Source organism: Pimephales promelas, chromosome 3, assembly GCF_988280905.1.
Source record: "Pimephales promelas chromosome 3, fPimPro1.hap1.1, whole genome shotgun sequence".
Classification (NCBI taxonomy): Eukaryota; Metazoa; Chordata; class Actinopteri; order Cypriniformes; family Leuciscidae; genus Pimephales; species Pimephales promelas.
Window position 1 is genome coordinate 24,099,030 of NC_142771.1, and position 23,713 is coordinate 24,122,742.

The 23,713-nt window shown below is 38.2% G+C and overlaps 3 protein-coding genes across 5 annotated transcripts in view; 1 reads left to right on the forward strand and 2 right to left on the reverse strand.

The window, feature by feature from the left end:
- Window positions 1-3,303: 3,303 nt before the first annotated feature.
- ccdc47 (coiled-coil domain containing 47) lies at window positions 3,304-9,716 on the reverse strand. The gene is made up of 13 exons (XM_039685915.2): window positions 9,578-9,716; window positions 7,036-7,328; window positions 6,856-6,948; window positions 6,603-6,777; window positions 6,386-6,507; window positions 6,235-6,300; window positions 6,025-6,126; window positions 5,156-5,266; window positions 4,266-4,351; window positions 4,095-4,153; window positions 3,895-4,004; window positions 3,648-3,815; window positions 3,304-3,562 (listed from the first exon to the last, which is right to left on the reverse strand). Exons 2-13 carry the CDS (start codon window positions 7,318-7,320, stop codon window positions 3,482-3,484), a joined length of 1,458 nt encoding a protein of 485 aa, XP_039541849.1. The 5' UTR covers window positions 7,321-7,328; window positions 9,578-9,716; the 3' UTR covers window positions 3,304-3,481.
- A 1,238-nt stretch (window positions 9,717-10,954) lies between these two features.
- Window positions 10,955-17,254, forward strand: dcaf7 (ddb1 and cul4 associated factor 7). Of its 2 annotated transcripts, none has more exons than XM_039685917.2 (7): window positions 10,955-11,471; window positions 11,798-11,956; window positions 13,289-13,400; window positions 14,184-14,302; window positions 14,417-14,626; window positions 14,706-14,823; window positions 16,056-17,254. In XM_039685917.2, the coding sequence occupies exons 1-7, from the start codon at window positions 11,334-11,336 to the stop codon at window positions 16,226-16,228; spliced, it is 1,029 nt and encodes a 342-aa protein (XP_039541851.1). In that variant the 5' UTR covers window positions 10,955-11,333; the 3' UTR covers window positions 16,229-17,254. The 2 variants fall into 2 exon arrangements, with proteins under 2 accessions (XP_039541851.1, XP_088984661.1); XM_089128535.1 differs by having other exon boundaries at window positions 14,706-14,822; window positions 16,052-17,254.
- A 728-nt stretch (window positions 17,255-17,982) lies between these two features.
- The window catches only part of kcnh6a (potassium voltage-gated channel, subfamily H (eag-related), member 6a), a 39,072-nt gene continuing 33,341 nt past the window's right edge, over window positions 17,983-23,713 (reverse strand). Inside the window, exons 8-16 of one of the 2 annotated variants that reach the window (XM_039685910.2) lie at window positions 23,278-23,695; window positions 22,614-22,813; window positions 22,122-22,374; window positions 21,377-21,570; window positions 21,176-21,272; window positions 20,796-21,080; window positions 19,895-20,075; window positions 19,614-19,812; window positions 17,983-19,273 (exon numbers count right to left, since the gene is read on the reverse strand). In XM_039685910.2, coding sequence (XP_039541844.2) covers window positions 19,004-19,273; window positions 19,614-19,812; window positions 19,895-20,075; window positions 20,796-21,080; window positions 21,176-21,272; window positions 21,377-21,570; window positions 22,122-22,374; window positions 22,614-22,813; window positions 23,278-23,695 — 2,097 coding nt within the window. In that variant the 3' untranslated portion in view covers window positions 17,983-19,003. Of the gene's footprint in view, window positions 19,274-19,613; window positions 19,813-19,894; window positions 20,079-20,795; window positions 21,081-21,175; window positions 21,273-21,376; window positions 21,571-22,121; window positions 22,375-22,613; window positions 22,814-23,277; window positions 23,696-23,713 lie in introns of both variants that reach the window. The other variant, XM_039685909.2, reaches the window with a different exon arrangement.

Below are 23,713 nucleotides of genomic sequence, written 5' to 3' on the forward strand. Positions count from 1 at the left end.
GGTCATTTGACCTTCCTAACGCAAATATATCACAGATAATAGATGACAGAAACATCAATCACAAGCTGATGTTGTACTATAAAAACCACACACACACACACACACACATCAAGGAGCACCAGACTTTATTTCTCTGACACTGACAAAGAATGGAGATGTGGAAAACAAAAACTTCATCTTCCCAGATTGTAGACGGGAATTTCTCCAACATTTCATCCCACGACCAACTCTGCAAAGGATCGTACAACACAATCCTAGATGTCCTAATGCTTTTTGTCAATCTTCCGTTAACCCTCTATGTGGTTGCAGAACTATTTTTGAAACAATGTGCAACATTTGCGCGTCCAGGAAACTCGTCTACCTCTTCCCAAAACGAACTCCTCTTTCTTCATCTAGCTTGCTGTCATGTCTTCTATTACGTCAGAGTTATGCTGAACATCGTCCAGAACCTTGGTGGAGTGATTGGAATCAGACAGGAATACATTACAGCCTTCCACAGCAGCAGTTTGATTGGAGGATCCTTGTTTTTCACTGGCATGTCCATCGACTTGTATGTAGCTGTGGCTCATCCTGTAGCCTATGTGAACCAGAAAGCTTCCACAAAGCAAATACATGCACATATATTCTGTACATTTGTTTGGATGTACAGTGTCACCATAGGAATAGTCACAGTCGCTTTTAATTTCACAATGTACCATCCGTTGATTTTGGCTTCATTTTGTGCAGCAGTCCCTGTGAGTTTCATCTTTTGTCTGGTTATACTGATCATCTTGCATAACTCTGGATCAGGAAAGGGCAGTCAGACATCTAGACCTGACAAAATCAAACAGACTGCTATTCGGTTCATCTTGAACAGCTTGATTATATTATCATTTTACTTTCTGCCTCACATCTGCGTAATGATCTACATTTCAGTAAAGAAGGCTGACTGGTTTCATCTGCCATGTGAAGCTCTACCTCTGATGCTTACCGTCCAGATATCGGAGTTTGTGATGCCTCTCGTCTTCTTCCATAACACAGGAAAACTGAATGTGATAGCTAAACATTGTTCAAAATTCTGTCGCAATATTGGCAGTTGAAGAAGAATTGTCAAAAACTGGATCCACATTCTGCGAGTCGTAACTTTTCCACTCCTCTATCTACAGTAATAGAGAAAGAAGAAAATGTGTAGTATGTGTGTTTACATCAAATGTATAATTTAAAATGAATCCAGTGAGTGAAACCTGGCTGTGTTTGAACAGAAGAGCACACTTACACTTCTCACCAAAGGTTTGTTAATTATCAGAGAAGCCACATTTTTGCTTCTCTACATGTGAAAAATAATAAATTAACCTGAAAATTGTCTTGTGAACGCATAAAACTTAATAGTTTACACAAAGATTTCAGAATTACACTTTTATTCAAAGGTTTGGGGTAATATTGGGAAAATGTATTACAATTTAAAATAACGATTTTCTACATGAGTATGTTTTAATATGTAATTTGAATTTTCAGCATTATTACTCTAGTCTTCAGTGTCACATGATCCTTCTGAAATCATTATAATATGATGATTTGCGGCTTAAGAAACATTTCTTACTATTATCAATGTTTGAAAACAGTTTTTTCTGCTTAGTATTGTTGTAGGAAGAGTGATACATGTTTTCAGGATTATTTGATGAATAGAAAGTTAAAAAGAACAGCTATTATTTAAAATATAAATCTTTTCAAACATTATAAACATCTTAACTGTCACTTTTGATCAATTTAGTACATCCTTGCTGAATAAAAGTATTAATTTCTTCAAAAACTATAAAGGGGTGGTGACCCGGAAAACTGAAGCAAACATTCAGACTTTATTAATCAACATCTAGAATTAAGGTTAATATATATATATATATAGGTCTATGCGTTTCCGTGTTTCTCTACTCTAAAGGCAGTAAAGTAACATTGAGGTATTGATTATACATCCAAGAAACTTCCAGCTTCCCTGTTAGGTAACAAACATGTGGCTTTGAGCTTCTTAACTTAGAACGTATATGTCATACGTACATACGTCAAAATTCACTTCCATATTAAGACCTATCCTTGTCGTTTTCATTGGTTATACAATTGCATCAGTGGAAACATCTATGATGAGTTAACGTATTACGTTGCACACATATATAGCTTTCCCTCTGTCTGACATGTGTTCCTCTTCTCATGTATTCAAACTCCAAAAGATAATACACTAATTATGAATATTAATAAAGAACAACAATACAGATACATAATATTATTAATAAAATTATATTAAAAGATGAAATTTTAGTCTTCATATAAAGGTGACAATTTGTATTTTCAGATGCTGTAAAAAGTCAGCCTTTTTTCCTGCACCATTTCTAGTTCACATTTTAATTGGTCCATCAGTGCATAAAACTAAAATGACAAAATATTAAAAAAAGGAATGAATTTATAAATTTAAATGTACAAATATTATATGGTCTTTTAATAAATGTGGTCAACAATCTTTTTAATAGATTAAACTGCTAAAAGAATTAGCAACATGATATTTAAAATAGCTTGCAGGGTCAACTACCCATTGACACTTTTTAAAATACATTTTACACCTGAATCATATATTTAAAAGTCAAAAAAAAGGACCAAGACGATAAGAAAATGTTTTCAGAGAATGTTTTATTTAGTTTAGCGTCTCAACAATTGTTACAGAAAAAAAAGGGTTATAGTCAATGTTCACTCATAAACATAAGCTCATGGATGCTCGGACTATTAACTTAAGATAAATTAAAATTTCATCTCTGTTAAATACATATAAAGGAGTTTGTGCCGTCTCGACTGACACTTCACAATAGGCCTTCGCTCATAAAAAAGAAAGAGATTGAAAGACAAATGACAATGTGCCAATTACTCATCTATAAAACGCTTGCAATCATTAGAAATAGGGGTGAGGAAGCACTGTAGTACAAAAAAAGTAGCTTTCTTACTCTCCGAGTTCCTTTTAAAAAACACTCCCTGATTTTACTACAAAAAGAAACATAGCTGAAACGTTCACAAGATGAAGTTAGATCTCTGGGAGTAGCAATAAATGAACAGGTCCTCTCGACAAAGGGTCCATACTGAACTCCAGGAGACAACTGAATTGGAAAAGGTTGGCTAAAGTGGCATGTTGGTAGTTTAATGAGGCCCAAAAGATCCAGTTTATCACAACAAAAAAGCAACATTCTTAATCATATAGCAAGTTATGTAGAAAACAAATGCTTTCAATGACTTTTAAACTAAAAAATGTTCAAATATCTCCAATCCAGCTGTCTTTTAAAGATCAGACATAGTCCTTAACAACCAGCTGCTTTCTCCTGATTGGACAGAGTGTTTCTATGGGTGCAATAGCAGCCAATCAAATGGCATGCACATTCATGTAGAAGAGTGTATATTAGCAGGTGTGGAAGTAGTAGATTTTTTTCTCTAATGACTATGAACACACGTGTGTGTGTGTGTGTGTGTCTCACATAGCTTTCACTTTGATTTGCTTCATTTTCATCTGCTTTTTCTCCAGTTTCTTCTGATCACGACGTTGGGCGGCTTCCTGAATTATAGAGGGGAGAGAATGTATTGATGTAGATAACGGCACGATAAGAGAAAAGAGCCGCTTTTTAATGACACACACTCACCTCCAGGCGGCGCTGTCTCTCAGGATCCTCCTCATTCATGATCCTCTCCTTCTCCGCTCTCTTCTTCTCTTCGCGGCGCGTCTGAGCGGCCTCCTGTCGTTGATTGTGAGTTTGCTTCAGGAAGTTCTCCTCCACGCGAGCACGGTTCCTGTCTGCTTTCTGCTTCCCCTAAACATCCAGACAAAGCTTCACATTAACCCCTGACTATTTCAACATGTTGTTATGCACATTGTGCGTGTGCACTCACCTCTCTGTTGAGGCGGAGCTTTTTGACCTTGTCGATGCTATAGATCACCAAGTTCATGAGAGGCAGCAGACTGTCCATATCTTTGGGAGACGTGTTACCCATCCCAGGCACTGTAAAACACAGCACAGCACATTAATAGACTGACAAACACCCATGCAAGAACAGAAAATTGCCATTTGTGGATTATTAATTTCACTCACCGTTAAATGTAAACAGCAGTGTTTTCTTGGTCTCGGGCAGCTTTAAGGGCTGACCTTCCCTAAAAATAATTTAGAAACCATTAGCATTAACGTTTATTAACCAGAGCTTCCAACATAGTGGAATAATGTAATAACATCTACAAGAAGAATAAGAAAAACTCTTAGCCTTACTCTTGCATAACTTTTGGACCAGAGAATTGGTCCGAAAAATGGATGGACTCAATCTTGTCAGCATGACCGGTGAGGTAATGTACCATCTGAACACAGAACAATAAAAATAGAAGTTAAAGGACAACTCCGGCGCAAAATGAACCTTTGGTCTAATAAAACATTGGTACCTAGTCAACCGTTATCTGAGATTTGTTTTCATGATTGCCGAATGTAAATAGTTTTATCTCTAAAAACAATTTAGCCTATAAGGCTAGTATAATGCTAGTATATAGGGAATTGAGTAATGACAAATAAAAATCGCTTGTCATTACCACTAACAAAGCTCAAAATAGCCCCACACAAACACGATAGCATAATAAGGGTCCCTACATTCAAACCGAAGCATTGAGAACTTTGTCAGTGTCCAAACAGTTTAATAAGAAGATATTTTATACACACAGTCAACTTCGCGAATACAGGAAGAAGCCATCTTTGAAAAATAGTCTCTACCAGTCGATCTACGAACACAGATCCAAGTACCGACTCATGACATTGAGAAGTGAAGAATGATGCATTTCACAATGTTTTTTTAGTAATGATTAAATTCTATTATAGTTTTAATTATGTTATATTAGCTCAGTTTTAATTTTAATTTTAAAGTAATTTGTAGTGTTTTTTATTTGATTTTTATATATTTCTATTTACATTGATTTAAGTTTTAGTAATTTTAGTACATCAACTTAAACTTTGTTTTCAGTTAAATGGGAAATTAACATTTCTAGGTTTCATTTAAGTGTGTCCATCTAATTTTTAGATATTTATTTATTTATTTTTAAATTTAGTTAATTACAACAGTGATTTTATTTTGGGGTTTTATTTGAATGACTGGGAACATCTGATGTTCATCTCACCTTGTTGTCCATCACTCCATCCGTAACCTCTCCCATCTCTGATAAAATGGACAGAGATTCAGGAAGGCCATATTTTGCCCCTGATTTGGGCTTATCACCACAGAACTCACTCTGTAAAGAAAGCAAGAAAGAATAAAATTAGCACAGATGAGTTCCTGGAAGCATTAAAACTACAAAATAAACTTGTGATAACACACCTTTGCTTCTCTGGCTGCAATACTGTAGTTCGATTTGCGAACAAACAAATTCTCTATGCAATGAATCTCTCACACGCGCACACACACACACACACACATGAGTTATTGGTTTGAATCAGACAACTGAATCCATCAGTGTGATGAGTGAATCAACATCACTGGGTCACTCACCAACCATAAGCCATTACACTGTCAGTTTCTACAAGAATTGATATGTGCACTTATGGTTTAAGAAAAATCTAAATAATATTAATACTGACTGGTTGTACATATAACAGTTTGTGGCTAGACGCATTTAAAATGTAATTAATTTTTAAAGTATTTTTTAAGTATTATTACATATTAATCGTTTTATTTTTCTATTTTAACGCGTCTTCAGTATCACATGATCCTTCAGAAATAATTCTAACTTGATGATTTGCTGCTCAAGAAACATTTCTTCTTATTACCAAACAGTTATCGTGATATGTTTTACCGTGATACATTTGTTTCAAGATTCTTTGATGAATGGAACGTTCAAAAGAAAAGCATTTATTTGGAACACTGTAAAAGTTTTTTATGCAGCCTTATAGAGTAAAAGTGACAATTATTAATTTCTGGCCCCAAACATTTGAACAGTAGTGTACATAATATTATATTCTGTATAAAATATGTAAATCCTTCAGAACTAACCAGGTCCTGCATCTCTTTCTGCAGCCGTGCCATGGCCTTCCGACTCCCCACGGCAAACACAAAAGTGTCCATGTCATCATCATTCAGAGTCACTTTAACTTGCTGTATAAAATGAAGAGTGAGAATTTGAGGAACAGCATTTTGAGCATCCATTTGAGATGCTACTTGTAATCTTTCTACGTTAATACATCAGAATTTGCGTGTGCCTACCACTTGATCACAGACTGGTCTCATCATCCTGGCCAGCACATTCAGCAGGTCTTGTCTTTTCAGAAACTGCAGAACAACAAACAATGACACTAGTGAATACACATATCAAACATATGTGTTTTTCTCTCTCATATTCAAACACGCATGCCACCTTAAGCTGAATCAGCATCCCCTCACAGCAAACACGTCCTGAGCACCACAGGTTATAGATGTGCTCATTCTCCTGGTTCAGCTTCCCCGTACTGGTGGCCTCCTTACTGGTACCATCATCTCCTAAAAATAAAGACACATTTGAGAATCAGAGAAAAACAGGGTCAGAGAAAACACCATAAGAAGAAGAAACAAAGTGGAGCAAGAGGTACACTTACCCACGAGGGCAAAGTTGCTCTCGAGAAGTTCTCTGTGGGAATTGAACCAGGCCTGAGCGAGCCTGCTGTTCTTGTTTTTGCCAATTATGTAGTTCATAATATAGGCAAGAAGACCGGTGACCATCAAGATCTCCATGTAGTAACTCTCCCAGCTGTTCTGCAGATGTGCTGGGACCTGTAACATACAAACACACAGTCAGCTGAGGAAAGTGCCCGTGAAGCTCAAATGCATTTTTTTTTTCTTCTTTTGTACCTCTCTGTATATAAGAGTGTCTTTGAATGAAGGGTTGCTCTTCTCGTAGCCTTCAAATTCCTCGTTGTCATATTTGCTGTACATGTCTTGTTCCTTTAACAACGATCAGATTAGATTAAATCATTCATTCACTTGGACTTTCAGAAGAAAGGAGATAAGAATGGCTTTTCACATCTTTACCTGTGCATCGCCATCTTCAAACTCATCCTGGCCGTCTTCGTTCTCCACCGTGGCCTCGTCTTCGTCGTCCTCTACGGGTGTGGATGAGGGGGCTGCCCGTGGGGGTGGCTCTTTTTCCACATCGACTGCTGGGTCCTCGCCGACATCCTCAAACTCAGCAAAGTCATTGTCATCAAACTCAGCAATGTCCTCACCATCATCGAAGTCATCGTTGTAGCGTCCCCTAGTGTCCGGCAGGGCCAACAGGAGCAGCAGGGCTGGGAGGAGGAAGACCAGGTGCCTCATGGCTCAACCTACACAGTAAATGACAAATGAATTGAGTAAGTTGACATTAACACAAAGTGTGATCAGTTATACTAGTGTTCAAAATATTGGGGTTGGTGAGACTATTTCATTTTTATTTATTTTTTATATTTTATGCTCACCAAGGCTGCATTTATTTGATTAAAAATACTTGTTTATCATCATCGGTTTTATCCTTTTATCCGTCTTTGTTTTATGAGCAGGTGCCACTCGAGAAATTGGCAGTTTAGGTTGTTTCTCTGCCATTAGCACAGCTGCAGCACACAGACAATCTTGAGATTGGTTTGAATGACGGCGTGCTGTGCAAGAGAGGGGTGTGATCAGTGCGTACATGAGCGTGATTGACACTGCTAAAACAGTGTCAATGGCCTAGCCAGTTTCCAGACCTGAACCCAATAGAGAGGGAGAAAGGGAGCTGAAAGTTTGTATTGCCCAGTGACAGCTCTGAAACCGGAAGGATCTGGAGACGGTCTGTATGGAGGAGTGGGCCAAAATCCCTCCTGCAGTGTGTGCAAACCTGGTCAAGAACTACAGGAAACCTTGAACTCTGGAATCGCAAACAAAAATTTCTGTACCAAATATTAACATCTGCTTTTCTGATGCATCAAATACTTTAGTCATGCAATAAAATGCAAATTAATTACTTAATCATATAATGAGATTTTCTGGATTTTTGTTTTAGATTCCGTCACTCACAGTAAAAGAGTACCTATGATACAAATTACAGACTCCTACATGCTTTGTAAGTGAGAAAACCTGCAAAATAGGCAGTGTATCAAAAACTGGTGTAGCCTAAACGAGTAAATGTATGAAAATAGCATACATCTACTACTACTACTGATTTATTAATGAGTGATAAGATGGCCCTGGAGTGTATATCCAAAAACATTTCCCATTCAGTGATGCCTATGGTATTAAGTCAAACAGAACTTGATTGTTTGGTTTCTAATACCAAGAACACAAATGTTTACAGTGTAAAGAGTCGAGCCTAAAAACAAGTTTACTTGCCATATGCCTTTGTTAAAAATAAAAAAACACTTGTAAAGCAATTCCTCCTCCTCACACACATAATGGGAAGATTATTTTTTACCTAATGTCTAACAGTACTGTGTGTATAAATTAATGAGAAATGGTGCAGTAAACAGACATAATGGAAGGAATATTAATTTCAAATGGGTCCCACGGTGATTAACATGTGCAAAATGGTTCAATGGTTTTAATACTGAAACAGTAACACAGAACCAGCAGGAAGGGGGAGGTCAGTCAGTCTTTTGAGTCTTAACGTCAAAGCCTAAGCCTCAGATGTTCATTGAAACAAGCATCTTCTAATTGGATGAAAGTCTTTATTAACCACATGGCAAAGACTGGTTGGCCATACACTAAGCTGATTCACTCTTTTCCTATGGACAGTGGATGCTAACCATCTTACAAGATTATGCACAACTTAAGTTACCTACAAAAATCAGTATTTCATTTCTGAGGTTATACACGTGAATTAAGCATAAAATACAAAATACCATTGAAAAACTAAATGAATGTTACATAAAGAGAATTAAATGTTATAAAAAACAAAGACGTAAACATAAAAACAGAGGAATTTATTACAAAGGCTTTTAGGGCCCCATAGCTTATATTCCATTTCATTTTTTTTCTCTGGTTTGTGTCTATATTCATAATAATTGACAGTATAACAGGCATCCAATCCACTGTGTGTAAATCCAGACAGAAGAGTAAGTTAGCTTCTGCCAAGACGACGAGATACATGCAGCTTGTAATGTGAGTTAACAGCTATAACCGGGTGTCAAGTCATCCTCCACCTGTTACAAGGCTGTAATTGGAATAAGTACTCGAAATAGTAAACCGTAGATTCATAGATGACGGAAATGTTGCTACATTTTAACCGTGTCACCTCTAACGATAAACTTGGAAAAGCTAATTGTACCAGAGCCAATTAAACTAGCGTTACTAGATAAAAACTCTGACATGTTCCGTGCATGTCGTGTCAGGCAAATCTAACAAATCTTCAAATCGAATGAAAAAAAAAAAAAACCGGTCTCTACCCCAACCCCCATGAGTCTTGCTCCATGATAGCTCATTAGCTCGCTAGCTGTGGCTGCTACACAATCAACCTCGAAAAGCCCACGACACACTTCTGCGCCACTGTGGCAGCGTCGATCAGTTCACTTCACTGGGTTAATACAAAAGGTTACCGAATACGGCGAAAGTCAGGCAGACGTACCTGTAAATATCGGTGTTTCCTTCAGTGGCTAACAGTGTGTGACAGCAGCTGTATCTCTCACAGGAGAGCCAAGGGTCATCTGACAGAATCTACCCACAATGCTTTGTGAAAAGATCGAGGCGTTTGTTTATGGTGGTCTCTGCACCAGCAAAGTACAATGTTTGATAATGAAACATTTAGAATCAAATACTTCTATAATTATCTCAAATCGCCAATTGTACCTAATGAATGACATTCAGTTTAGAATCATTATTAATGTTTATCCTGCTGCTGAAATTTTACGGAAAAGATTTCCGCTTTGAAGTAGATTTTTGTGGAATCTGATTTTGGAGGAGCCTTAAACCATTAAACATTTATTTATTTTTCTTCCCCAGGTCACATTTCAGTTCTGACACGATATTTATACCTGGCAATAAAGATCCTGAAAATATTTTTTTTTTATTCATGTTTTGGTTTATGTAGAAAAATACGTCATTGATGATGTTTTTATTAACATTAACATTATTATTACTATGGGTAAATATCATACAAAAGCAACTGGAATAACCGTAAACCCTCTTATCTTGTTTTAAATATGAATGTAAATGTTTAGCATCTATACAATACTTAATGTATGAGTATCTTTCCTTCTAAGATTTTGTATAAGCTTCATTTTTTTCTCCTTGCATGTACAGGGGTACATGTCTGAAGATTATGCTTTTGTTTATTGTACTAGATATGCTCATGTTTCTTAATACACATTACATTGTTTACACATTAAAATGATAGATATGAGATTTTACATTATTTTATTTTCATATGCATATTATTGTTCCATATTATTATTCCATAGTTGAGTTTGAAAATTGATATTGTTGAATGCAAAAATACTCTGTTTAATGCTCTGATAAATGATTAACCCTAAGTATGCATGATCAAATAATCCCCAATAATATTAATTATTATTGAAAATGGTATAAACTTCGACAAAAAAAATCGACATTTGCATTTTGAACTAGATAGCTTTAACTAGATTTATTTTATGTTTAATATTGAGCATCCACAATTGTTATTGGCCATTGTTTTACTGTTTCTTGGTATGGAATCCGTTATTTATTTATTTATTTATTTATAGTTATTTAGGATTTTTTATATATTGTTTTGTGTGTGTGTGTGTGTGTGTGTGTGTGTGTGTTTTTTTTAACTACTTTAATCTGTCTCTAGAGCCACAGCCAGATATATTTTGCACGCTTGCTTTGCAAGGCTAAAGGCAAGGGGACCGCTGAAAATTCTGAAAAACCTGCCCTATATGATGTGAAAGTAAAATTGTCAACTAGCAACAGATCTATAAATAACCCCAACGCTCAGACCCCATTTTCTATGAGGGGCTTTTATTTTGAAACACTCACATCCTCAAACCAAATGCGCCTTTGAGAGGTCGGGCCTATTTAGGGCTTTCTTAAGTTAGAATTAAAACCGTTGGGACACAGCAAAAAGATGGGTCTTTAGCTACACACAATCTTGAATATTGGATGGTAATCCGTGTGTTTGATTAAGAAGGTTTTGTGTCGTCGCAGTGAGAGCGCGTCTCTTCGTTTTCGTGGCCGTTGCGGAGGGAGATCGTTATGTTATGACATTCTCTTTGTCTCTCGCTGCACAAACCAGAGACTATATTTCTCGCTGAAGAGCCTCTTTCAGCGATCGGTGCAAATCTAGCTATTCGTAACGACCTTATTCTAAATACTGCTTTTCGTCGAACCAATCAAGGGGTTGGAACATGTCATTACACGGTAAACGAAAAGAGATCTACAAATACGAGGCGCCATGGACAGTCTATGCCATGAACTGGAGCGTCAGACCCGACAAGCGCTTTAGGCTGGCGCTCGGCAGCTTCGTCGAGGAATATAACAACAAGGTGAACCAAGAGATCCCAGATCACTCTGCCTTATATCTTTACTTTGTTCTGTGTAAATGCATAATAACATGGTGGCGGGCAGATAAACGGGATTTAGCAACGCCAAGTTACAGAGTCTTTGACATGGATGGTATCCATAGAGCACAAATGTATTCTTTGAACCTGATTCATTAGTGTTTTGCCTGTTTGCTTTAAAATAACTAGCCAGACTGTTATTTGTATCTTGTTTGTGACTCCTGTTTTGACAGCTGTCAGAAACTTGTACATCATGAATCCAGTAGATTCAATGTGATGTGGACATCAGCTGTTTGTTTTGTGATGTTCAGGTCCAGCTGGTGGGTCTTGAGGAGGAGAGCTCAGAGTTTGTATGCAGGAACACTTTCGATCATCCGTACCCCACCACCAAGATAATGTGGATCCCTGACACCAAGGGTGTCTATCCAGACCTGCTGGCCACCAGCGGAGACTATCTGCGCATATGGAGGGTATAGAACCATGCAGACACTCTTCTGTTACGCATAATCAGACTTTAGTAATGAATGACTGCACTTCAAGACAACATCAGATGAAAATGCATATCAATGTATGTCCCTGGTCTTGAACATTCATCAATGCACAACACATTGGAGTCCCACTTTATATTAAGTGGCTTTATCTACTATGTATAAATGAATCTTTTGATACAACACACTTATTGTGTGTACATACATTTTAGATTCATCACCATCAATTTTTATTTCCAGACTATTGGTCCATTCAGAAGGCACAGACAAAACATGCAACATACATAAAATGGATACATGCAAAAAAAAAAAAGAAAAGAAACTACAATATGGCATTTCTTTTGAAACACTTATACCAGTACACTTATAACTACAATAGGGCATTTCTTTTAAAACACTTATACCAGTACACTTATAACTACAATATGGCATTTCTTTTAAAACACTTATACCAGTACACTTATAACTACAATAGGGCATTTCTTTTAAAACACTTATACCAGTACACTTATAACTACAATATGGCATTTCTTTTAACACACCGTTACCAGTACACTTATACATTGTGCTTTTATTTCAAAAATACCTCCATTGTTATTACAGCTGTAATTAATCTGTTTGTAATTTGTTGACCATTGCCTTTCAACCTGACCTCTACCCATACCACCAAACCTGTCTCTAACCTTACCTGTATCCCACCTTAATAGCAGCAAAAGTGATTTGCTATAAAACATGAACACAATAAGTACATTGTACCTAACAATAATTTTTTTTATAATTTAAGTAAAGACGCCTACTATAAACTGAACAAAAAAAGTTTTTAAAAATCTACTTAATTATATGCTGTTCCTGATACAACTTTCCTTTTCCACTGACGTCACTTGTGCAAAAGGCAAATAGCTGTATATTGTTTCACTCTGAAATAATTTAAATGACAGAATTCAAGTTGCAAATTGCTTTACACATTGACTTAAATCATATGACACTGAAATTTCTTATGATTTAAAGATCTTATTATCAAATTTACAGGCAACATGAAATTATGTTCACAACCCTTTTACTTCTATGTTGTGGGGCTTGATTGGTCAGGACTTGATTAAATCCATCTGTAACTGATTTCTTGGTGAAAGGTCTCATATTTCAAATAAGTATGCACTGATGAATTGTTCACAATAAGACCAGGAATGTGTATGAAGTAAGTAAAATTTACTTAAATGTATCTTTCAGTGATCAAAGACTCTATAGCTTTAATACTGTGAAGCATAACTGTAGAAACACAAATACTTAAATGAAGTGTGTGTATCTTGTTGTCAGGTGAATGATACAGAGACTCGTCTGGAGTGTCTCCTGAATAATAACAAGAACTCTGATTTCTGCGCACCTCTGACCTCTTTTGACTGGAATGAAGTGGACCCCAATCTTCTGGGTAAGAGAACAAGTCAAGTCAAGTCACCTTCATTTTATATAGCACTTTTAATAACAATATAGATTGTTTCGAAGCAGCTTTACAGTGATGATAGGAAATTAAAAGCAACAGAGATTGTTTTGGCTTTTACAGCAGCTCTAGAATAAAGTTATTGTGCTGCTAAAGTTAGTTTTGATTGATTCACTTCAGGCAGCTAACACTATTCTGCTCTAACAGAAAACCCCTGATGCGATCTGGCCGCTCTTTTGTACAAAATAGTGCCTGGTGGCTTGACAAATGCAAACCATAAAATATGTTCCAAGGTACAAGCCTTGAAAAATGTATAATGCATAATTTTTTATAGCTTCCGCCGTAGCCACGTGAACCGGAATTAATCCCGACAACGTTTTAACTGTACAAAGGTACAAAGGGAAGGAGGCCTTCACAGGGGAGGGACTGCGTTGTGGTCGTGTCCAGGCGCAGGTCCTTCATCAGATCCGGATCCGGTAAACCTCGGATAAACAGAGAGACTAATATTAGCGTAGACGCCATTCTTCTTATGATGTAACGAGTACATCAGGATTTATGGGAAGTGTTCCCGGTTCTGGCTAACCCAATCTATGCAGTTTCTAGGCAGCGGTCGTTTAATCATAGCCAGCTTAAAAGTTTATCGATCTTCTTGCTATTAGGCGACAGTGCTACCCAACACACCAATAGGATAAATAATACTTAAAACGGTTGTTTGGTAGTTTTTTTTGTTTTGTTTTTTAGATTTTAAATGTCGTCATGTATGTGATTTTTCAGGCACCTCTAGTATTGATACCACCTGCACGATCTGGGGTTTAGAGACAGGACAGGTTCTGGGAAGGGTCAACCTGGTGTCAGGCCATGTCAAAACACAGCTAATCGCTCACGACAAGGAGGTGAGTAAAAATTCAGGTTCTCATCTTTTAACTGGCGGGACTTTTACTACCACTCTACTTTTGTGTACTTTGTTGCTTTCTTTGTATAAATCAAGCATTTTTATTGGCTTTAAGGTGTATGACATTGCATTCAGCCGTGCGGGTGGCGGTCGGGATATGTTTGCGTCTGTGGGAGCCGACGGATCTGTGCGCATGTTTGATCTGCGGCACCTGGAGCACAGCACCATCATCTATGAGGACCCTCAACACCACCCGCTGCTCCGCCTGTGCTGGAACAAACAGGACCCCAACTACTTGGCTACTATGGCCATGGATGGCATGGAGGTCTCTCTTTTAGTCCATTAGTACATTTGTCCTCATCTTTACTCATGTCCCTCACTTTTTGCTGTTTTATTATTGTCAGGTGGTGATTCTGGACGTGCGTGTGCCATGCACGCCAGTGGCTCGGCTCAATAATCATCGTGCCTGTGTGAACGGTATCGCATGGGCGCCACACTCCTCCTGCCACATATGTACAGCAGGTTAGAAACCAGCCCGTTCACATGCACACATACTACTGTACAGTATGTGTGTGGATATATGTGTATATGTATATATACACATACGTATATAATATAATTAATAAATGCATTTATTCAGCAAGAATGCATTAATTTGATCAAGAATGTTTTTAATTTTTCAAATGATCCTGATATTGAGCAGGACAACTGTTCTCAACATTGATAATAAGAAGCAACAAAAATCATCATATTAGAATGATTTCTTAAGGATCATGTGACACTGATGACTGAATTAATGGTGCTGAAAATTCAGTTTTACCATCACAGGAATAAATTACATTTTAAAATATATACAAATAGAATTTTAAATTGTAATAATATTTTACAATAATACATTTTTTACTGTGTTTTTGATCAAATAAATGCAGCCTTGGTGAACATAAGAGACTTCAAAAACACAAACATCTTACAAACCAGTTTTTGAATGGTATATGTGTATTCAATTTGCGTAAATAGTAGTATATTCTTTTTGGACTAAATGTTCAAATAATATTAAAATATCTGGGGTGGTGATGGCGCAGTGGATACGACACATGCCTTTGGTGTGAGAGACCCGGGTTCGAATCCACTGTGAGACACCAATGTGTCCCTGAGCAAGACACTTAACCCCTAGTTGCTCCAGAGGCGTGCGACCTCTGACATATATAGCAATTGAAAGTCACATTGGATAAAAGCGTCAGTAAAATGAATAAATATGAATGGTCCGATAGGGAATGTGTCCGTTTTGTTATCCTTATTGTTGATGTTTTTGTTGTGTCAGTATAAAGGTCTGTTCACACCAAGAACGATAACGCTGTAACGATATCTATATTAGTGTTCATATCCGCAAACAATTTAGTTGTTTATTTTAAACGTACGCTGCAGTTTTGTGGGCTGCAAATTTAAAAGCTCAAGCTCTTTAAAGTAGGATGGATTCTGATTGCCTGTCAGTGGTTTTGTTGTTCATCAGCTTGGCTAAATTGAGATCTGAAAGTGATTCCATTGATTTTGTTTCTCTGTACGGTTATCGATATAGTTGGACTATTTCTAATGCTATTCTTTTATATTTCGAATGATTTTTGATTTTTATAACTGAATCGTTATAGTTTTTGTCATTGGTGTGAACAGCCTTAAGACTGTAGCAGCCGTGACAGTGCTGTTTCATTATAAGTCTTCTTTACCTGGCCCCCCTTTTCTTTTAAATACCACTGTAGCGGACGATCACCAGGCTTTGATTTGGGACATCCAGCAGATGCCGCGGGCCATCGAGGACCCCATCCTGGCCTACACGGCCGAAGGAGAGATCAACAACGTACAGTGGGCCTCCACTCAGCCCGACTGGATCGCCATTTGCTACAACAACTGTCTGGAGATCCTGAGGGTGTAGAGCCGAGGCTTAAAGCGCCCCTGTGCTTCCTGTGGGGGAAAAAGCAGAGACTTGTTTTCTAAAGTTCCTGAGGTTTCAAGCGGGAAGCGATATGAACAGGCCTATGGGAACAACGGTCTGAACAATGTGTGTACAACTTTTGTCTGGAAGAATGAGATGTGTGAATGAGTATCTGTGTTTCTGCACATTATATTGGACTGTTTTCCTACCTGCTGTCCCAGAGTCCTCATTGTGGGATCTTAAACACATCTGTAATTACTATGATTCTTGGCCATTTGTGTTAGGTGAGATACATGTTTATTGAGTTTGACCGTTAAAAACTAGGATTGTAAAGATTTGCCAACATGGACATCCAAAACATCCCTTTTATGAAGATGGATTGAGGCAGTTTTAAAGAGCCTCTGAACTTCAGATCCTGCTTTTCATTTCAGGAAGGTGCCTTTTTTTTTTGTTAAGCTTTGGAAACTTCGTAGTATGTGGATAAAATGCTTGACGTCACTGCAAAACATTGATAATAGTTCTTCAGACACGCTCATAACTCGCATAGCGGTTAGTTGCATTGTTGACGTCAGTGTTTGAGTGGAGGATATCTTGAGCAAAATGTTATTTCAGTTAAAGATGCATTACTGCTCACTAATTGTGAGAAAGCTCCTGTTATTTTTTTTCCCGTGTTAGTTTTCAAAATAAGTCAGTCCCCTTTCAGCATGCTTGTGCTTGAAGTGAAAAATGTACTGTATACATATATAAATATTATGTACAAGGTAGGACAAACGTGTCACTTTTCAAGAATCATTTTGCATTGCGAGGCATTTGGTCTGATCTTGTTATTCATTGTTCTGTTGTTATGCAAATATGATGTAGTAGTGACGCCACTCTTCGGTCAAGACCGAAGTCAAAAGTGAGTTTGCAAGGCTGTGTGGGATCGTCATCCTCACCTCACACTCTTAGATGGAGTGCTTATATGTAAGTAGTTCTTTGTGTGTCCAGCCATTATGCTTTTCTATTAATAAACTCACTTAAACTCTTGTTCTTTCATAAAGCTTACTGTGGTAATTCATTATGTAACAATTAACATTTTCGTATGTTTCCTGTCTCCCATTATTGGACAAACGGATTAATCTAGCTGTGTCTGATTATTGTTGCCGTGACTACTGAGGTCAGGCACACCTGAATTAATCAGTTTGTCCAATAATGGAAGACCGGAAACAAGGAGCTGGCTGAAGTTTAGGAAGTTCATTTCTATCATCTAACGCTAAGTTTATAAATCCTAATAATAACACTTGAATGTAATGTTTAGCAAAATATAGAAATTAATATCCATTTTTCATAGTTCACTATAATGTTGTAATGCCTGAATTCACTTGTAGCATTTAAAAAACTTTTATTTAGATAAAATAGTAAATGTGTGTGGATACATACATAAATATTATGTAATATTAACCACTTATCGCTTATAACCATGTAAAAAAATGTGTTGGTATTGGAATAAAGCTGAAATTAAATGAGTATAAGAAAAACGTAAACTAAACAACTGAATTAAGTAGGCTAAAGTACTAAAATTGCTAAAACCGAAACAAAAATAAAGCTAAATGAAAATATTACAAAAAAAATGATACAAAATTACTAAAAATTAAAATAAAAGCTACTTCCCAATTTTATTATATTACATAAAGTACTAAACACTGATTATGGCTATTTTAATATCAGTGCATCTTTAGTAAAAATGAAACTTAAGAAAACCAGACCAATGAAAATAAGGACAAAGAATATTGATAGCTTAAACCCAGTACAACATTAGTACTTCTTTATAAATAACATTTAATCTAAAAAATATTAATAATAACAGTTGTGTGCTTTTGGAAACCTTGACAGTCCAACGAAGGTTTCTAGTCATTTTACATACATTCATCTGCTTGCATTGCAGAGGTGAAATAAACTTTACATTGATTTCATCTCAAAACGTCATTTACAAAAGCAGTCCTTCACTTTCCAAACAGAACGTCAAGAATTTGTGAGAAAATTCTCAAGAGTCTAAACATATCCACACAGTGACAGTCACACCACCCGTCAGCAGTTAAAATAACCACTTCTGTGACAGAAATATCATTTCATAACCCTGAATTCATGCCCACTTGGTTACTGAATCCAAATATATACAAAGATTCATTTTGTGCCAGTCATTTGATGTAGTAATACAGTAGATTTGGATTATATACACACATACACACACACACACTCTCTCTCTCTCTCTCTCTCAATATATATATAGCTTAAAATGATCAAATCTAACATTGAAAAGAAAATCAAGCACATTTACAATATCAGTACACACAAGCAACTCATACTTTTAAAGCCCAGGTATATGTATCATATTTGTCCTGGTTTCAGTGATGCTGATGCCTCAGAGGATCTGCCTCGAAAGACAGGATGGAGTTTAGAACGTAAAGACAAACCTTAAACCAGACAAAACATTTACAATTATTACATGATGGTGTCAAGTGATCACAATGTAGCATCTCTCTTTGACTCTTTGATCTTGTCTTTATTGCCAACTGTGCTTCTCTTCATATTCGATAACAAAAAAGTTGAGAGGCGTTACCAAATACTCTCGCATCAGAGGAAAAAAATAAAATCCTGCTCTTAATGAGAAGGGATATGAGACAAAACACCTCAGAGATTCAGAGAAATCTACTTTTCTCTACTGGACGCCCTTGGAACTAATGAGTAATATGAATGACTGTTTTTGTAATATGAATAACTGTCTGTTTTTGGCCTCTAGCTTCCAGGTAAGACTGGATCGGACATGTGCCTCTGGATTTCTGGTGATCCCTCCAGTGTGCTTGGATTCTCCAGACTGTCCGGGAGAGATGGGAAGCGCAGGCTTCTACACAGCAGTCCCGGGGGCTGTAGATGAGGCTCTCCTGTGGGCACAGCTAGCTCTGTCTCTGGAGACATGGACATGGTGTCATTTGAGGCAACTGTCAGGTGGATCCCACTGGACAAAGAGTCTGGAGACTTCTCTTTGAAGCTGTACAAGTCAGGACTCTGTGTAATGTGGAAAACAGGTTCGGTTCAATACAGCCGTGCAACGTGCTCACTACAATGATTAAAGAGCTAACAACAGAGATCAGTGTATCTCGCTACAGTCGCTATATTACCACAGTCTGAAAGAGGATGGTCTTCAAAAGAGGGTTAATTTAGAGACAAGCCAACATACAGCATCTCAATATTTATATGAGTGTTTCATTTCCCCCTCTTGCTACTGTTTCCATCTGTGCTATACTGTTTCATTGCTCATGAATGATTTTTAAACTGTGATCAATCCATGTAATATGCGATTTACAAACCCACGGGTACATATCACACCCTCCCTCTCTCAACTTACCTTGCCAGGCGATGTACTGTCAGAGATCTGTAAAGAGGGCATGGTGGTATGTGTTGCTGTAGTGTACAGGCTGGTGGGGTGAGCGGGGTGGGCCAGCGGTTCTGGGGAAACGGCGCTGTAGGCGGGGGGTACAGGTGCCATCTGCCTCTGCAGCAACTGCAGGATCACGTTTATATCTGCTGTCATCCTGGTCTCCAGTCTTTCGAGAGAGAGAGAGAGAGGTTAGAAAGCAAATGCAGACTTTGCATTTAAAGCTTGTTTTTTTTCTCTGGACGTCAGACCTGTTGAGTTGCGACTGCAGCAGCTCCAGGCGGGCTTGCAGTTGGTTTGGTCTGTCCTCAACACAGGGGCTGTGATGGTGGTAGCAGGCCTGCGCTGCAGAGGAGTGTCTCTTACTCTCGGAGTACTGACTGGCCCTGCGGTCGGGCAAATAGCTGTATAACCCGGACACATTCAGAGGAGCTGCTGGATGGATGAAGAATGACAGAATAATGGACAAGACCAAAATGATTAGAATATGTCACAAATTTGCAGATAAAAAAGAAACATTAGCTAAATACTAATTTGCATACTTCTACCAAGTACAAAACGTATACTGCAATGGCTAAGCTATAGGTGGCATGACATTTTCTCTATGTATTTGCATGTTCTATATCATTCTATATTAATTATTCTCTTTTTAACATTTCTTGACCTCATAGTTTTTCTCATAAATGAATAGTACTTTTGAAAATTGTTTAAAATAATGTTATATCATTAGTATAATAAGAGTAAAAGCTGATTAATTTTATTCGCTTCATAGGATCACATGATCAGACATGTGCTCCACATGATTTAAGCTGGATTCAAAACTCGGTGCAACACAGGCTCGTCAATAGAGGCTCGTTGCCTCTACCTAATTTTTACGTTTTATAGAGCTTTAAAACTTTTAGCGGCACTCCCCAGACATCATATTTCCGAACTACTGTGCATGAACATGCTTGAACCAGCTTAATAAAATGTTGGCACTGTCACTTTTATCCATCCTGGAGAAAATCGAATGTGAAATTTCAGTTCTGCAAAATGTACAAGCAACATAATAGCATTTTTCACAAAAATGTCACCACAGGCACATATTTTTCATGACCCGGGGTCGATATTATGTTCAGTGTGCTGTGATTCAAGAAGCACCAATCCTTCTACCTGTGTACGGATGTACCCCTCCCATTGTTCCTCCCGTGGCAGAGGCTGTGCTGTTGCCCGGCGGCAGATGGCTGACTGCAGAATGAGAGTATTCCTGCATCTCTGTCCCTGGCGAGTACATCTCCCCTCGGTCGGACACCAGGGGCTTCATGTCCTCCTCACTGGACAGGGATGCATTGCTGCATAACTCATCCCAGTGTGAGAGCGGTATTGCCCCCCGATGGTTCCCCACAGGGGAACAGGACTGGACTGGGTACGTGTCCATTCCATCTCGGTCCATCCCATCTGTGTGATGCAAGAGAGAAGAGAAAGATCAAAATAGTATAGTCCTGCAGCAAAACCATTTTTGTGACCCCCGTAGACTAGATAGGCACCATTACCAGGCCGATTTCGCTGTAGGGGGTTCCTCCGATGTCTGGGCCGACGGTACCCACAGTCTGAGTCCTCGCTTGGGGTTTGATGCATGATTCTGTCTGCCTGATACACACAAGCTTCAGTAACTCACATAATTACAGAACACGTGCGGAAACACGAATAAAGACGTGCTCTCATCCAATGTGTTGTGTGTTTGAGTGGCTTACATCTCGAAGGTTGAATGTGATTTCCAGGTTGGTCCAGAAGTTGTCTGAAAAATCGGGGTACATGTCCAACACTTCCAGCAGGTCGTCTCTCAGGATCTTGTGCAGGTCACAGTACGTCAGAGCCCTCACGTCCGCACTTGATTTCCCTGGCCTGCCGTATAGACTGATGGGCTCCCCAAAAATATCATTCTTGCCTACAGTGAAAACAGGACAGGAGGCAGGAGGTTGGAATAATTGGAAGAGAACAGAAATAGAGAAAGAAGAATAACAGTTGGGGGGCCAAATACTGTGGGTGTCACTTGAAATCCATCAGAGATTTCCCAGAAATCACTGCCCGGTCTCATCATCCCTGATTGTTCTCAGCTGTTTCAGTCCCTGCCTATTTAAGCCTGGTACATTCAGGGTACGTTTACATGACAATGATGTGCTAAGAAACTAAAAAGTTTTTTCTTTATACAGATGACAGACAGCTTTATCAAACCGATCCCCATCCACACAAATTGTGGATGCTCAACCTATTGTATGTTGGGATCCTACACTGCCAACACAATATAATTGTAATAGTATTTCACATTAGTAGTATTTTACTGTATTTATGACGGTCAAATAAATGCAGTTTGGTGAGCATAAGATACTTACTAAAGTTGTTAAGGCAGCATTTAAACTTTATTTTTCAAGCTGAAGTGAGTTCAAATGAATGAGGAATGAAGCAAAAGATAAAAACAGAATTAGACAGAATTCCAACCTAAAATGGCCACCACGACATCCTCTCTGAGGATCTCTATGGAGCCGCGGGAGATGAAATATAGTGCGGTCAATATGTCTCCGCTGTGCACCAGAGTGTCTCCAGGTGGGGCATGGGTGGTCTTAAAACGCATGGCCAGAGCACGCAAACAACCCTTGCTCGCCCCCCGGAATGCCGTACAGTTCTGCAGCAGACTGCGGTTCAGATGCAGACAGATGTCAGCTTGCAGACACTCCGGAAAACCCTTTAACACCTGGGAGAAAAGCAATTTTGAAGAAATTTCACATTTTTATTAAAACAATTAAAAACAAATAAAATTCAACCCCAGAAACCTACCAGGAGTTTAAAAAGTAGCATATCAAGTACAAAGCATAAAATTAAAAGCCCCCTCACCGTACTTTGAACACTGTAGAGGGTGTATGCAAGTAATTTTATGTAGGCTACTGCATAAATGCTGTGGGTTGAATTGCAGGGTGTGTGGGTTTAACTCACAGCGTTCATGTCGATGCCATTGGTATAGGACCAGGCATGCTGGAAATATTCTTCTAGTCGTTGCCGAAGGCCTCCTGGGATCTGATGAAACCTGATGAACTCTTTCACACGTAGCATCTGAGTGTGGTAGCGAGCTGTGCCTGAATACAACCTCTGAATTATAGCAGACACGTTGCCAAAGATACTGGCATACATCAGGGCTGGAAAGGAAGATCAAAGACTATCATCAGCAAATAGAATGGGCCAAACAATATATATTTTTTAATTTATTTAGATTATATAGACACTGTTTAAAGTTTAGGGGCATTTGTTAAATAAGTCTCTTATGCTCACCAAGGCTGCATTTATTTTATCAAAATACAGTAAAAACATTTCTAATTATTATCAATGATGAAAACAGTTGAGCTGGTTAATATTTTTGTGAAAACCGTTGATGAATAGAAAGTCCAAAAGAACACTATTCATTTGAAATAATTTATGACTTTATAAATGTCTGCACTGTCATTTTTATAAAATCTAATTAATGTGTCTTTGCTGAATAAAAGTATAAAGTTATTTGTTTTTAAATCTTAGTGACCACAAACTTTTAAATGGTAGTGTATAATAATGTTTAAGATTTGAAGACTTAGTTGTCATGTCTAATAAAGATAATGAGTGCACTTACAGCCAATGAGCATGACACAAATGGAGAATATCTTCTCAGGGTTGGTGTTAGGAGAGACGTTTCCGAATCCCACACTGGTCAAACTACTGAAAGTGAAGTACAGTGCAGTTACATATTTATCCTTGATGGAGGGGCCGGAGAAGGAGTCACTGTCATTGTAGCGCTTGCCAATCTGGTCTGCCAGGTTGTCCAGCCAGCCGATCTTCATGCCTCCGATTCGGGCAGAGCTGGTGCGCTCCACATTGCCAATGGCGTACCAGATGCATGCCAACCAGTGGGCGATGAGGGCGAAGGTGCACATGAGGAGGAAGAGAACTGCTGCGCCATACTCAGAGTAACGGTCCAGTTTCCTCGCTACTCGAACCAATCTCAGCAGCCGTGCAGTCTTTAGAAGGCCAATCAGAGTGGTGGTTTGAGGCTGGAAGGAGGAGTTTGA

Excerpts from the sequence above, each read along its gene's own strand:
- dcaf7 (XM_089128535.1), top strand. The coding sequence starts at position 11,334 with ATGTCATTACACGGTAAACGAAAAGAGATCTACAAATACGAGGCGCCA. Across the intron at positions 14,627-14,705 it reads TGGCCATGGATGGCATGGAG|GTGGTGATTCTGGACGTGCG; the intron begins GTCTCTCTTTTA and ends TATTATTGTCAG. Across the intron at positions 14,823-16,051 it reads CCTGCCACATATGTACAGCA|GTAGCGGACGATCACCAGGC; the intron begins GGTTAGAAACCA and ends TTAAATACCACT.
- ccdc47 (XM_039685915.2), bottom strand. The coding sequence starts at position 7,320 with ATGAGGCACCTGGTCTTCCTCCTCCCAGCCCTGCTGCTCCTGTTGGCC. Across the intron at positions 5,267-6,024 it reads AGAAAGAGATGCAGGACCTG|AGTGAGTTCTGTGGTGATAA; the intron begins GTTAGTTCTGAA and ends CTTTCTTTACAG. Across the intron at positions 4,352-5,155 it reads ATGGAGTGATGGACAACAAG|ATGGTACATTACCTCACCGG; the intron begins GTGAGATGAACA and ends TTCTGTGTTCAG.